The 16,257-nt window shown below is 31.2% G+C and overlaps 2 protein-coding genes across 2 annotated transcripts in view; one reads left to right on the plus strand and one right to left on the minus strand.

The window, feature by feature from the left end:
* Window positions 1-2,016, plus strand: part of LOC109541485 (odorant receptor 49b) — a 7,128-nt gene extending 5,112 nt beyond the window's left edge. Inside the window, exons 3-7 of the mRNA XM_019910342.2 lie at window positions 636-839; window positions 1,024-1,280; window positions 1,327-1,528; window positions 1,583-1,738; window positions 1,846-2,016. Of these exons, the coding sequence (XP_019765901.2) occupies window positions 636-839; window positions 1,024-1,280; window positions 1,327-1,528; window positions 1,583-1,738; window positions 1,846-1,896 (870 nt within the window). The 3' untranslated portion in view covers window positions 1,897-2,016. The remainder of the gene's footprint in view (window positions 1-635; window positions 840-1,023; window positions 1,281-1,326; window positions 1,529-1,582; window positions 1,739-1,845) is intronic.
* A 123-nt stretch (window positions 2,017-2,139) lies between these two features.
* Window positions 2,140-16,257, minus strand: part of LOC109541483 (organic cation transporter protein) — a gene marked incomplete at its 5' end in the record, with an annotated part of 15,538 nt that continues 1,420 nt past the window's right edge. Inside the window, 8 exon segments of the mRNA XM_019910340.2 lie at window positions 2,140-2,573; window positions 2,638-2,751; window positions 3,652-3,846; window positions 5,361-5,621; window positions 6,013-6,201; window positions 7,024-7,193; window positions 8,899-9,033; window positions 9,214-9,457. Coding sequence (XP_019765899.2) covers window positions 2,350-2,573; window positions 2,638-2,751; window positions 3,652-3,846; window positions 5,361-5,621; window positions 6,013-6,201; window positions 7,024-7,193; window positions 8,899-9,033; window positions 9,214-9,457 — 1,532 coding nt within the window. The 3' untranslated portion in view covers window positions 2,140-2,349.

Consider the following 16,257-nt stretch of genomic DNA (forward strand, 5'->3'; position numbering starts at 1 on the left):
ATCTCAATTGTAGTATTGGCTCGCCGACAATAACAAATCCTGAATACACAGTAGTAAGGACGCAAACCCAGCAATGACCACAGAACATCCGGGGGTTGGGGGGTATTTTGGGGCAATGACGTTAGAGAGTCGGAAGCAGCTAATAGATGGCGACAGTATCAGTAAAAAACATTGTTAACATTTTGTGCAAGGGAGTGGGCAATCTATAGTTGTCTTCATCTATGGTGAATGCCAGCATTTGAACCAATGTATCGCCATCAGTGGCGCTTCTCTTTGAAGCGCGTCTCGGCTGTAGTCAACCACCGAACGCCACAGAAGCGCTGCTAAATCGGTGATCGCGCCCGTTTGAATAGCTCTATATAAATCAATGTACCTTCAAAAAATGCTTCCTCTCAGCAGCGCCACTGAGAAGCGCTGCAGAGTGGTCCGCGTGAAACGGCTCTAAAACCTACAACGTTTGTGTTCAGAATTTTCGTCGAAATTCACAATTACGACACGAAGATATGCTATAAATATGAAAACTGAACTTTGTTTCCCAACTAAAATACGATGTAAATATGTAAATAATTATGCCCTAATTTCCCGGCACTTGAACTTGGCACTCTTGAAAATCAAAAACTTTCTTTTTTATTTAGGTGAATTTGAAATACTTTAACAAATATGGCAATTCACGCAAGACGAAAGAAGTCGATGAAAAGGCGAACTTATTCAGCAAAATATTCATGTTTTATGGCATTTTGGGCAACTTTGTGTATATGTTAATGCCCCAATTGAGCATAGATAAATGCCATAATAATCGCACAGCCAAAATGATTGATGATGGCGTTCCATGCGGACTTGTAAGTTTTAGGAGAACATTAATTAGCAAGAAAAAAATACTATAAAACACTTCATAAAACTGGAAATAATGTCGATATAAATTTTTTTTACCATAAACATAATATAAAAATACTTTCATTAATTTGTTAATGAATGAAAATTCAAACAAATATAAAAAAACTAACTAATATGAAACTCTTGTAGGTTGTGCGAAGTGTTTTTCCATTCAAGTTCGACTACAAGCCAGTTTTTGAAATTATTTTCGTTCATCAAATTTACACTTGCACTATGGTCTCCATCGTAGTTTTAGCGCTTACTATGTTACTGTGCGGATTTCTCATGCATATAGTTAATCAGTTGAAAAATTTGAGAGAATTTATAGCGAAATTGCGACACTGTCCGCAAGATAAACCTGGAGAAAGATTGTTTTTTATTATTCAATATCACATTGATGTCATTGAGTAAGTATTTAATTCTAAAAAAACTCCCTATAAGTACTTTGTGTAGGTATTCGCAGAATACCGCTAAAGCATTCAGTACAATGCTTCTCTTTTACATAACACTAACTTCTCTGGTACTGAGCGTGTTATGTTTCGAAGTTATCATGGTAGATGCTTTTGAAGATTCAGTGAGATTTGCTCTACATTTGGTAGGATGGTTGGCTATTTTATTGTCGGTTTGTTACAACGGCCAACTGATGATTGACGAGGTATTTCATGTAAAGTTGCTCATTGATATGGATTTGGAACATTTACTTTTCTAGAGCGTCGAAGTGGCTAATGATATTTACTCTCTCAATTGGTTCAATTTTCCTGTGGGTATACAGAAAAAGATTCAAATGATTATCATGCGATCGCAAAAGCCTTTGATTCTTGATGCCGCTGGCATGGGTTTAGTATCATTGCCAGCTTTCTTAAAGGTAAAAAAATATATATTTTGTTAGTTCTACTTATTTTTAATTTATTTCTTCTCCTCTTTGCATGCTTCTATTTATTTCAAGTGTAACTAGTCATGTTTGTGTTTTAGGTGTTAAGTTCTGCATATTCGTTCTTCACGCTTTTATTGAAATTGAAATGAGTCAGCGGCCGGAAAATTTGCAACAACTGGATCTTCTTATGGCATTTCTGCACAACTTTGTATGCTCCACAATGTTGAATTTATTTTAGTAAACCCATTATAGTATGCAGTACAAGACAACCACTGACTTTTCCTGAAGATTTCGTTAGAACCTTATCTGCATATAACTTTTAGCAATCGCTTCGCTTAAATAAACCCATCAAAGCAAGTAATTCATGAAACCTCAAATGAAACGACAAGAGGTCTAATAGAAAATTTAAGCAATATTTTATTTTAACAACACATAATTATTTAGACATTTCATAGAATGTCCACAATCGCTTTCGATATAATAGCTTTTATGGAATGTTTGTCCATACGAATACGTACATACCGAAAAAATGCAACAAACATCAGAAAAGCTCCACATATCATAATTCGGACACTTACTACATAGGTATAACACTCTGTGTTTCAACTCATCTCTGTTGAATGTCCTCTAAGCGCAGACTTTTCCTCTCTGGATCGAATCTCAAACATTTCAGCTTCTTCGATCGTGTCGGGCAATTTACAGTCCAAAGTTTCGGGAAGCTTCAAACAAAGCATGGCACCAATTAGCGGAGCCACTCCGAAGATAATTGGTGGAATCCATGGTTCCACTGTAACAAGTGAGGCAACAAATGGGGCTGCCATTGAACCTGAAAATGTATTTTATTTTTGTCATTCAGTTTGATTTTTAATTGCTTTTATTGAGTGACTTACCGAATCGGGCACACATCGAGGATGTTCCAACGCCAATATTTCGAACCATTGTGGGAAATAATTCCCCCGAATAAATATATACTGTTGGAAAAGACAATGAGAGTCCAAACATTGCTGAAATAAAAAAAACTTGTTCAGTTTAAACTATTCATTAGAAGTCATTTTTTTTTTAAATTTTAGACTTAAGGAATTTTGCATAAATTATCGTAGTCACTTTTCGAGTGAGAACTTAATTTAGTCAATTTGGAATACCATTGAAAAAATGATGCACTATGTGCTTATTCAAGTTTAATTAACAAAAACCCAGGAAGACACGCAGGTCCTACGATTCTATCAAGGTTCTGCCAGATGTTAACATTAAGTAAATATGAGTACATGGTTATTAATGTAATTAAAATACTATACAATAATCAAGGTTGCAAATGAGCACGTGTAAGAACTATTCAGGACGAAGAAAAACAATAAGCAAAGACAATGGAAATTTTTTTAAGTCTGAAGGTCTCATACACAATTTTTTAAATTGTGTATTGCCATTTTGCAAAGTTTATCAAGCGAATTATTTATTTTCCTTCTGCTATTTGAAAGACACTATATAAAAGTACAAATAATTATAGCTGGCGTTTTGTTGTAGATACATATGGAAATAAACAGTTTATTTTAATTTTAATTCATTCCGATTTTTGTACCACGTTAATAGAATATTCTGTAAATGAATAAGTGCATGGAAGGTGCAGCTTTGAGCATTTAATGAATTGACTTTATGAGAGTTATTTTTACTTATCAATTTTTGAAACATGATTAACAATCTCTGCTATAGTTTTACAAATTTATTTGGTACATGGACTTTGTTCCAACAGCCATCGATTCACTCAAATTTTTTGTTTAAAATATACACGCACAAAAATCGTATTTGGAACCACCTATTACAATTTGCAATTAAGGAATCAATTATTTGACAATAATTTATGTTAAATTAGAAATTTACTCGTAAAATTACGATACAATTGATATTACCTGTTGTACTTAATATAGATTTTATCCACGTTGGTTCCGAAGGAGAAACCCCAATTAAAATGAGGAAAACTCCAGAAAGTATATTGGCAGAAATTAAAGTTTTCCTTCTACCCCATGCTTTGGTCGCCCAACAAGCAAATAGTGTGCTGGGTATTTGAATTACTGCTGATAAAGCGACGTTCAAAAAAATATTTCCTGAAATAACAAAAACAAAAACTTATAAAATGATGCATTTCTATCTTGCACAATAAGATTTGTAGAAAATTATTCAACTGCAATGTATAAGATTTATTACACATACAGTTAACAATACAGGTTAACTTAAATAAAAAAATTGGAATATAAAGTCAATACAATTTTCATAATAGATGGCGAATAGAAAAGGTCTACTACAAGGAACATTTCAAATCGCCGTTCGGTTTTGGCTATAACATATACAGGGTGTCCAGTAAGCTCATGATCAAAAGGGTACTGCTTTATTCTTTGGATCAAAAGAAGACGATCTTACCTAACTTTTATTAACAAAAAATGTCTGGCTCCTCTGCTATTGATGATCAAAGTTCTTCAAAAATTTGATCTTTTCTGAAAAATCGGGAGAATGGTACGATGTATTTTGGTGAAACTCGATGTGAATTTTTCTTATGTAAGAGTCATGTTTTGATGAAACAATCGAGTTCAGCCGTTTTGGACAAGTGGTGAATTTTTGAGTGTAGTGGTACAAAAACTACCAGAACTTTTCAGTTGGAGGATGAAATCAATGAATTTTCGCAAAAACTATGAATGCTACAAGATTTTACAAAGTGCACAAAATTGTGAATACATGATTAGTGCATCAACCGAAAAAAAAATGAGTTGATTTCCTCCTCCAACTAAAAAGTTCTGGTAGTTTTTGTATCATGACACTCAAGAATTCACCACATGTCCAAAACGGCTAAACTCGATTGTTTCATCATAATATGAGTCTTACATAAGAATAAATTCACAGCGAGTTTCACCAAAATACATCGTACCATTCTCCCGATATTTTAAAATCGATCAATTTTTTGAAGAACTTTGACCATCAATAGCAGAGGAGCCAGATATTTTTTGTTAATAAAAGTTAGGTCAGATCGTCTGCTTTTGATCAAAAGAATATCACAGTACCCTTTTGATCATGAGCTTACGGGACACCCTGTATACTTCAAAATTACATGTATAATACAGTACTACTACTAAACAGTTTAGTACACACTACTAAACAATAGTAACTTCTTACAAACAAGGCTTGATCCAATTAATGGCTCTGTCCTTATTGAATTAATGTACCAAATATTTTAATTAATTGAAATTTAAAAATTTGAAAAAATCTTCACTAAGAAAAAACCTATTTTCCTATAAAATATTTACTTACGTAAAATATAAATATAACTTTGTAAACGATGCCTTATACCTAGACAATTGAAAGTTATTTGTATATGCAAAAAATTGAATTGAATATGATTAATATAATTAAAAATAGGAAAATGAAAAATTAAACATTTAGTTAATTTGAAGCAAAATATATTTTTCAGAAACTATTTAGATTTGGATTAGTCGACAATTTTCAATCGAAAGTGTTCAATTGCCAAACATTTTAACCCTGTACATTCACCGCATTACGAGTTTAAAAAAAGGCAAAACCCATGAATGTGGATTTCTTTAGCTTTCTTTATTGTAAATATTTTACTCACCTCCTAAATGGCCAATAAATTGTGAAACGCCAAAAAAGCACAATCCACATACAAGCCAATTGAAGCAGATGGCAATTGTGTACATTCTCATAATGGGCGTTCGTACTAGATCCAGAATATTTCCTTTTCGACTTTCCAGTTGTTCATCCTCTACTTTGTTAGTTAGATATTCTAGAACGTCATTTTTTATGTTCTTTGTTGGTAGGTTGTTAGATTTTGCCGCCTTTTCCAGCACTTTTATAGCTTCCTCTCTTTTGCCACCTTGAACAGAAAACGTATTTGTTGAAGACAAAAAATTAGAAGACCTAAAAGTGTATTAATATTACTTGTTAGGGTTGCTGAATTTTGTATTTAAACTGCAATAAATACAGAAGGAAGACTCAAACAATTTGGTTGAAATCGTTAATTAATAAGTCGTGGTGGTTGGTCATGTTTTTAGAAAAGTCTTCTAGAAATCTCGATACGTTTAGAGATGAGTATATTTTTCAGTAGTCTTTTTATCTACAGGAATAGTTTTCAGGCGCATTTTTCCTTTCCTACTAGTTCAAATAAAGTAATTTCTTGCCCTGGCAAAAAAGCAAAAATTTATTTGTTTAAAGATCAAGAAATGCTTTTACAGATTAATGTTATCTATGAGATTTCATTCAATTACCTGCTAGTAACCATCGAGGACTTTCAGGCATTACCCAATAATAAAATATTAAAGCAAGAGAAGGTAACGATATGGCGGCTTGAAAGTATCTCCAATCTCTTAAGAAGTAAGATATTACTGGTAGGAGGATATGGCCCAAGTTAAAGGGAATTTGGTACAATATACCGACTACTGTTCTCCACTCGGTACCTAAAATCAAAAATCACAAGTTTATATCCATCGTTTATTCAGGAAATCAACCATAATCATAGGTATAATTTTCATTTAATTCGGTTATGAACCAGGTCAACGGTACTACGAGCAGAATATCGTAGTAAATTTGAAAAAAACCGTCTGAATAATGGATGTATCCCTGACCTACAGCTTAGTAATGTGAATGTCTTAACCCGATTAGCATTAGTGATTACACGGAACAGTACATTATTCGAAAGAAATTAAAATATTTACATTATTGCATATATTAAGTGTTACACAAAAGTTGACCTCTGATTTACCAATATTTCCTGATTTATGAATATGAATTGATTTTGTTAAATATAATTGGGTCTTAATGACAATAATCTTTTTCATTAGGTATTGCTAATTAAAAAATGGGAAACGCATTTTGTCCACATGTTTTCATCAATGCACCCTGTGGAGGAATGTTTAATTCTACGCATTATTAGCAGAATTTTTCTAATCGAGTTATAAGCGATAAGCGAACAATCCAGCTATTGATTAAGCATTGACCATTTGACTAATTGCTGATTATCGGTCAATTTTTAATTAACAATGCTATCAGAAAATTGTGATTCTAAAAATTCTCACTTATTATCATTTAATTCCAAACAGCTTTAACTCATACAAGTTGCGATTTTTTTCGATTTTTTTATTAAATGAGTTTTTATACTTGCATTGGGCTTGGGTTTACACTAGCAAATTATGTTTCACAAACTTTGGAGATAAATTATAATATTTTTTTTTAGTTATCTTGGATATTGTTAAATTTATTTATCATATACGGTTATTTACCAATAAGTTCCATGATGAGTACAAAGCTGGTTACCATTGTTCCTCCAGTCGCTAAAGCAGCGAAAAATCTCATGATGAGAAACAGCGAAAACCATGGGGAAAATGCCGCTATAGTTCCTGAAACTGCTTGTAAAATAACGGCACCAACTAATGGCAATTTCCGGCCAAACCTACAAAATAAATGTATATCACTATAGGTAATTTTCTCCATCATTGCAATTTCATTTATGCAATAGCTTCTTACAATTTTCCAATGACTGGAAACATTGTTTGGATCTTTTATATTTAGAATTTGAATTGATTAGTCAGTATCCACATTATAATAAACTAAAGTAATCGAATGTTTGCCATAAACTGTTGAACATGCTGAATGATTGATCGAAGCTGCAAACACAATATTTTCTTTGAAAAGTAATTGGCAAAAACATTTTATTATGATGATGGCTTCTGACCAAAAGTCTTAGCCCTCAAATCTTCATATATAATTTATTTTAAATTGTTTCAAAATTATTGATTTGTTTTTTTTTAACTCTTTTACTTTCCCGGTTCCGGTGAAATTCCATCGAGACATGATTAGCTAATTATTAACTGTGAAATTAACCTACTATTTGTCTAGGAGAAATGAAAGATTTTACTGTCGGTTCATTGCACTGTTCGCATTAGAATTTGCATCACATAAACCATTTTACATAATAATGCTGTTCAGTTGATCGATTTTTTTTGGGTACCTAAACTGCTTTTCTACTGAATGCATTCGTATTGTTAATTTAATTAAACTAACCAGTTGTTCGTCCTTGTTGCCTCAAAATCGCATCCTGTCAGATTGTTAAACGCCCCAATTAAGCTAAGACAATTAGTTACAATTTCGGTTTTAGTTTAATTAATCTCTGGCTTATTGTTCAGTAATTACGCATTTTTTGTTATGGGTTCTAGCTTATTTCTTTTAAATCTATTAATGCCGATAATGTTCTCATTAAATATTTGTAATATTTTCCACTCTTATCACAGCTCTGTAAGCGATAAATTCCAACTAATCTCATTAAATGACTAATAACTGACGATTATGATAAACATATGTAAAATGGCCAATTTTTAAACTGCTTAGCATATTATCAATATAGATTTTTCTGAAAACATACATTTACGATTATAGATGAGCACGCCAAACCAGTATTTAGTCCACCACCTATTCATGTTTCCAAACAAACATTAGCTGTTTTATAAACACTTATGATTAACATTTCAACACCATGCTGCTAATTATCGTAAATAAAATGTGTGGCCTGGATTTTTCTCGATAAAATTCAAACCTAGCGATATTCTCAATAGCCGCTTTATGCAATTTACAAATATTTTTATAGCTGCGCCCTATGAAACAAAGGATGTCCAAAACTTAAATCCTTCATTCCAGGGATATTTTCCATACACACACACACACGAACACTATTTGGGAGTTATCGTCACATAACCAGGGAGAGCAAAGCATTTTTTCTTAATTTTAATGATTATTGGTCAATTGAAATTCCTGCCTTTTGTTTGTAAAGGTATTTCAATTAACGCTAAAATAACCCGTAGGAACCGGCGAATACTATTTGTTTATAGACCCGAACTATAATAAAAACTAAACAGATGAATATATCTTTCTTAGCTTCCTTATTTAGATACAAGATAGTATCTCTGTCTAAGAACTAAATGTTCATCCAACGGAAGATTTGCAATGCGACATAATTTCTATGTCGTATAATAAAAACTTAATGTTTAGTCTTGTACAAGCAAAGTTAATCTGCAGCCTGTGCAGGTTGTTAATTTACGGTAAACGCGAAACAATCATTAGTTATGACAGACAATGGACAATAAGTTGACGATTTCACTTACTTATCTGATAAGTATCCAAATACCATGTTTCCGAAAAGAATTCCGAGCATTGTGACTGTTTGGGCCAAATCCGCCAAATATTCTTTCTCGCAAACTAGGTCCCATTCTGATAGGATTGTTTCACTGAATACGGACCTGGAAATTAGATAATTTTGTTTCAGTGGTTATCATTGCTAAAATTTCAAAAAACTTTTATATTGTATACTATTATACTTTTATATAATAATACTAAAATAATTTTTAAGAAAGACCTTGAGCGAAAAAAGATTGAAATTCACTTCATACAGCGTAAAACACAAATAATTACCTACTCACCTATTAAAAACGTGGGCACTACAATTGCGAGCACATTTGTCCAAGTTAGGATCAACGCAATAAAACTCCGTTCTTGGAGCTACGAATACTATGCTGAGCTGATGCCACGCTACGGGAAATTTCACCAAAAATATGGCTAAACACACCCAAATATGCCATTTGCCTAGAACCCCGATTGATTTTTGAACAATATCAACATGTTCAGGTTCTTTCCGTGGTTCATCTCGGGCAGTACCATTTTGCACTAGAAAATACAATTGTTTGAAACCGATTAACAGAAAAAGAACGTTTTTTAAAAAAGGGTTTTTTTCTAAAATTTACAAGGATCGCACCTATAGATGGACCGCTTAGGTCGGTATCCAATTCGTCTATGGTAAAACTTTGAAGAAAAGTAAAAAATGTGCACTTTGATGCCAAACAACATTCAATCCAATTGACCAATTTTTTCTTATTTCAAAATAGCGTTCTTTTGCTAATCTTGCACTACTACTTGGAAAAATACTGCCAACCGATTTAAAAAATAATACTCATTTAGAAAATCATCAAATTTCTCATGAAAAATTACAAAATGCATAGCATTTTTACAAGTAAATCGCACAATTCTACAAACGAAGATGAGAATCAACGTGATTTTGAAGGTTCTAACTTGATAACAATTGCAAATAAGAAGTAATTAACTTAATAAAACACGTCATATGCAACAGACGATATAGTATATTATTTTTTTAAATTCAGCAGTATTCGTAATTGTATCAGCATACAGACTTTGTTTGTTTGGTAATGATGTGCAACAAAATATGTTTTGAGTAAAATCTCACAAATGACGAAGCTGCAAGACTTTGATTTTTTTAAACTAAATTTGAAAAATAAAAAATTCTCGGACATAAATATAAATCCAAACCATATTCGGAAAAGTTTTGATGTTGTTAGTTCATTAACGAAAGAAACCTGTTGGTAACACTTTAAATATAATAAAACAAAAATTATAAAATAACTTCAATATTACGGACGCTCACAATTATGCAAATATTAACAGTTTTATTGAAGCCAATTTCTTCTTAGTATAATGATACATATTTTTTTTTAGTTTTGTGAGTTATGATGGTGTAATAGAGTCGCTCTTATTATCTTTTTGCAGTGGAAAATTTATAGACAAATTTAAACCAATTATTTGGAGGCATAGTGATTGCGAACAAAAATTTAATGCATTTTTGACATATCTTAACAATAAAAAAACGAAAATTAAATTTTTTGTTGATAAAGAACAATACAATATGTAGAAAATCTATTCATTCAAATGGATATTTAATTTAACTATAACTAACTCAAATAACTAGATAATGATAAATAAAGGCATTGTAAAAAGTTTATATTATAGAGTAAAAATAATTTGCAATTAATATATTTTTACCAAAGAAATACAATGCAAAAAAGGTTTAAAATTTATTATTCGATTTTCTTTATATATAAAATATAATCATAATCATAATCTTCATGAAATCATCAATAATAAAACAAAACCAGAATAAACCCACTATAGTCATTTTTAGTCGATTTCCTGCGTGGCTTTCAGATAAAGTTAAACGAGTCCAATTCAATACCAAGCTTTATTTCAAAACTGAAAACACAATTGAAAGCAAAATTTCCAAAAAAACAAAACCTTATAAATAATTTGCAAATTCAATAACAGGACTTTAAAAAATTCCCGGCAATTGTAATACATTTTATATAAGGAAAACCTCACGAACTTTAAATAACGGAATTAAGGAACACCGATTATAAATAAAAAAATAAATATTTATACACATTACATATTAGTTAACATGTATTTGATAATTGCCACAAAATTCAATGGTATGCTTGAACAATTTTGACAAAGTAAAAAAAAAACGTAAACATAAAGTGCATTCATTTTATTAAATCAAGACAATTCTGATGTTTCATGTTCACTTAATTTAAGCCATACTTGGTTACCTAATAATGCTGAAATCTGACGTAAACCAAAGCAACATACAGACAAATTACAATTTCACAAATATCGCCTTGAAAACAAATGCACTGAATATTATTCGTCTTCGATGCATACAACATTCTTCTGAGAAGTTACAACTTTAAAAAACATTTTCTTTCTTGATTTAATTTCCGCGCAACCGTTAATAGTTCGTCCGGATAAATCAATATATGTTAATAATAAATCAATAAATGTGTAAAAACAAAATTATCACAAAAATTTCGTCTCCAGAAATTAATGGACCCAAAGGCAGGTTTGGGTTATTCCCAATGGAAATTAAGACTCGAACTTTAACTGAGAAACAGATTTGCCTTGAAAGATCTAAATTCTCCTAGTTTTCTTTAGATAACACTAAACGAGAATGAGGAATCATTCTGGGCGGAATTACATCTTGCTGCAGATTTCGCGCCATCAGCCTGTGTAACACTGTGTCTAGATACTTTTGTGTTGATGCCGCTATGTGTGCCCAATACCTCGCCTCTTACGACGTAACACCTTTAACAATACCAGAATTGACGGTTGTACAAGTGAAACAACATCAGCTAACTATTATTTAACCTCATTCAGGATGGCAGACTTCGGGGTGCAAGTTCGTGAAGGCCACGAACGGTTATCAAATTATTTCCGACACTGTCGGCAGGCATCATATTATTTCGTTTTATGTAATTATAAAGCCGCGCCAGTGATTATAGAATTTCGAAGCCACCGAGATATTCTTTTTTTTCGTTTTATCTTATTTTCAAGCCCTGGCAACTATGCTGGTTCCAGGTAGTAGCACAACATCTGCGATTTCGATATTTTAACAAAACAAAAGTGTAAATGCCTGCCTTTTGATTACTACCAGATTATGTAAAAAATCAGTCGACGAACAAGGCCAAAAACGAATTTAAATGGTTTTGTACTAGAATACTAGAAAGGTGCATTCATCAGCCCTTTCATACATAAAGGAACGAAAGTCATTCGGTTATAATTTATGGTTGACCCAGCAGATTCGCTACCAAACTTCTAGGAACAAATGGCGTTGATATTGTTCAATGGAACTTATGAGCTTCAGTCAGGTTTCATACAAACCAATATTTATCATGAGACAAAATCATAGATACTTGTGAAACAAATAAGCTTTACAAGAAGAAAATATGTGGCGACGCCCGAAAATCTACTGTTTTACTCAGGCCTACGATTAGCAACACCATAATTATAATTTTAATACAAACAATGTAGATATCACAACATATTCAATTTTCTTGAAAACGTTTCTGTGTTTTTTCACCATCATCAGTTTGGTAAAAACAACCAGTTGTTAAAATATTTCGCCCATACATATACATGAAATATAAGAACACTTTAAAATTGTGGGCATTCTTTTATAAAAACGGTTATATTATTTATTAGCAAAGCCTGTCATTACTAGAACTCTTTAAAAATACAGTGCACTAAAACATTCCTAAAATTATGAAGACTAAACGAGGAATCAGTGCCATAAAATTTGGACAAAGAAAGAACAGATTGTCACATTTTAGGATTTTAAATTATTTCCTTACTTCCATTTCAGAACAAAAACACGAAAAATCTGTTTATATTTAATTCTTTTCTTTCCTTATTTTTCCTCTGCATTCAGCAGATACTATTTTTGATTTCCATATCTTATAATATAAAGAATGTTAATCTTTTTTGTTTCTTTCATTTTTTATTTAATTCATGTTTGATATATTTAGCTTAGATTGTCTGTATCTGATCTGAAATCCATGGAGTTGATATGTTTTTTGATTTGTATCATTTCATGGACTCTTCTCTTATGATAACTAATTTCATTGATCAGTATTTTTGCGTTGTTGAAATAAAAATTGTGTCACAATTGATGTGCATATTGTGCTAATGCTGTTCCATTTTCGTTATTTTTCCTAATGCTATATTTATGTTCGTATATTCTTTTCATGCAATATTGTCATGTTTGCTCTATGTATGCATGTGTTATCACATTCCAAACTGTATATTACATTAGGTACGTCTAGTTTATCATTTTTTTGTTTAAATTTTGTAAAACATTCATTTGCTAAGTTGTTTTTAGATTTTTCTGCTATATGTATTGATATTATGCGGTTTGAAAATATGTATTATTTTTGTATTAATATCAGGAATGACAGATACATATTTGACATTACTGAAACCCAGGAATATTGTTTACATTAAAATTGGAAATACAGTCAGGAAAACTTACATGATCGTAATTATAATGCATATAACGAAATTGAATAATTATGGTTCGAATTCAACTTACTCGATTTTGAGACTTTACAATTCCTGAAATTAAATAAAGAAACAAAGGCATTTTCCATTCGATGTTTGTCAAAGGTCATTGGAGATCATTCACTTGAGCGAAACAGTATTATAGTTGAAAATTCCAATCAAGCCATGATAGTGACTCGAAAATTAAGTCGAAAATTTAGATAACCGAAGACAGAAACAAATAACAATAATTAATTATCCCCTGTTGGGGTAATTATCAGTTCAAAGTTCATGTTTTGGAATGTATAATTCCCCAATTATAAACTGTGGTTGTTTGTTTTGTTTTCTTCTATTCTTTACTACCTACCTAAATTACACTCAATGTATTTATGAAATTTTATGGCTTTGTGTTACCACTTTATCAGTATTCGATCAATCTTCACGGTGTATTTATATTAATTAAAATTGCACAACAGAGATATTGCTACATCTTGTATTATTTTCCCAGATTGACTTTCATAAAAGTTCGTAGAAGTTTACAACATACCTGTACATATTAACGAGGCAATATCGACGTAAAAACTACGCACATTTTATGAAGTATTCATTAGAAGTTATGATTATATTAATAGAGTGTATGTAATTTATTTTTGCAAAGAACCCGAATATGGAATAACCAAAATATAATTTATATAAATAATACATTTTTCCAGAACTACACAGTATTGAGAGTAGCCAAGACATTTTATCAAAACGCAAGTATTTATTAATTTTTTTAACTTTTCTTGAATTACTAGAAATTGGACCTAGGTTACTTCACTTTCTACCTTATTTTACCTCGTTTTCCCATGAGTTCAATACTAGAGCAGGTAAATGTAAAATCTTATCAGTGGTGTTACCTGCACGCTACCTAAATTACTGTATTTTTTTATTATTAAAATTACTTTTGAAATTCCTTGTTGCATTCAAAATGAAAAATATATCTTGCATTTTTCAAGATCAAGCAAGATTCGAATATATGTGCTAAATGGCCAAATTGGCCACATTTAAAAGGGTTCAATCCTTTGTATACTGGAGTAGATCAAAACTGAGCTCATCTCATAAAAAGACTCGATAAGTGTGTGGAGAGTGAAGGTTTAATTTTTGAATACTAGTAATGCCGTATTGTTGGTCTATTTTGGCTTGTAATATGCAAAAACTAAACCAGTTTGAAAACATTTCCAATCTCAAACGCATTTATTAAATTATTCTGTCCCGCTTATACCTGGTTAAGGGTTAATGAAGATCCATAAATTATCGACTAATTATAGCTTTTAAATGGGCCAGTATTGAACTATTTCCTGCCGTTGTGGAGTTAACGACCACAATTAAAAATGTATGTAATAAATCACAACGATAAACATTTTTTCCAACACTGTTTAATTAAGATTATTTATGTTAATGTAATCCTGCAATTACTAGCGAGACAATCGCAAAATTTTAAATGCGAACAGTGATAAATAAAAAATAGAACAATAACTTTACGATGATGTTTCTCAATTTTATTCTCTCATTTTTGAAAAATTCTAATAATAATTTCAAGGAGTGTTCAAAGGTCACAATTGAATTAAATTGCAAATAATAGACACGAAAAAGGAGAGTTCACATAGACTTTTAGAATATACACTATGAATAATGTGTGTTTGGGAGTATTTAAACAGACTTGCAATGGAATTAACGACCCCTAAATAGAAAATTTACCATAACCATAATTCTGATTTATTTTCCTGACTCCGTGTACTTGTTATGATATTCTTATCTTTCTTGGGTCTCAGTCAAAGTGTGAAGTAAAAATTTTGAAACATGGTTTATTTCATTACGTTTCGGCGAGACAACAGCGCCATCATCAGATTTAAAATTTACACAAACTACAAACACCAATTCACAATTAAAACATGTTGTATAAAAACTATAATTTACAAAGTGTTAAAACATTCATCAGTTTTTGAGGGAAAAAAATCCTTCCTTTTGGGAGAGCAAAACACTGGAAAAACTTACCTCATGATTGGTAAAAATCAACGTTCTTTTAGGTCTTTGCCTTCTTGAAACCTTAAATTTGTCTGAATTATTTTCTACATTTGCGAGAGTGGTATGCATGTACTGAGATAAGCAGAAATAGTTTTAATTTTCCACCAGTGTACTGGGTGTTCCATATTTATGGCTTTATTAGGGTTTGGTAAATATTGCTAAGGTTTTCGATATCTGATCTGAAATTTACTGCTTTTGCATGTTTTTTTTTGTAGCATTTCTTGGGTTCTTCTTTTATGATCATTTGTTTCCCTAACTAATATATCTGCGTTGGTATAATCAAAATTATGGAACATTTGGTGTGCATGTTGTGTTAATGCTGTTTTATTTTCACTAGTATTTCTCAGACTGTATTTATGTTCGTACATTCTCATTTTTAAATATTGTTTAGTTTGTCCTATATATATATTATCACATTCTAAACAATTCACTCTATGTACAGTATTTGATATATCCATTTTGTCAGTTTTTGGTTTTAGTTTTGGGAAACATTCAGTTGATAAGTTGTTTTTTGTTTTCTCCGCAATTGTAATGTTGTGTGGCTTTACTTAGTATTTTTTAATTTTTTTTATTGATTTCTGGAATATATGGTAGTGATAGATATGCATTGTTTCTTTGTTCCTCATTATTGTTATATTTAGTTGAGTTGTAACTCTTGTTAATTATTCGCTTTATTATTGGTTCAGAAAAATTTTTGGGTAGTTATTATTAAGTACTTCTATATTATTCTGATTTTTTTT

This window comes from Dendroctonus ponderosae, unplaced genomic scaffold (assembly GCF_020466585.1).
Source record: "Dendroctonus ponderosae isolate FM_Combo_2020 unplaced genomic scaffold, Dpon_F_20191213v2 Dpon_F_20191213_1, whole genome shotgun sequence".
NCBI classification, from domain to species: domain Eukaryota; kingdom Metazoa; phylum Arthropoda; class Insecta; order Coleoptera; family Curculionidae; genus Dendroctonus; species Dendroctonus ponderosae.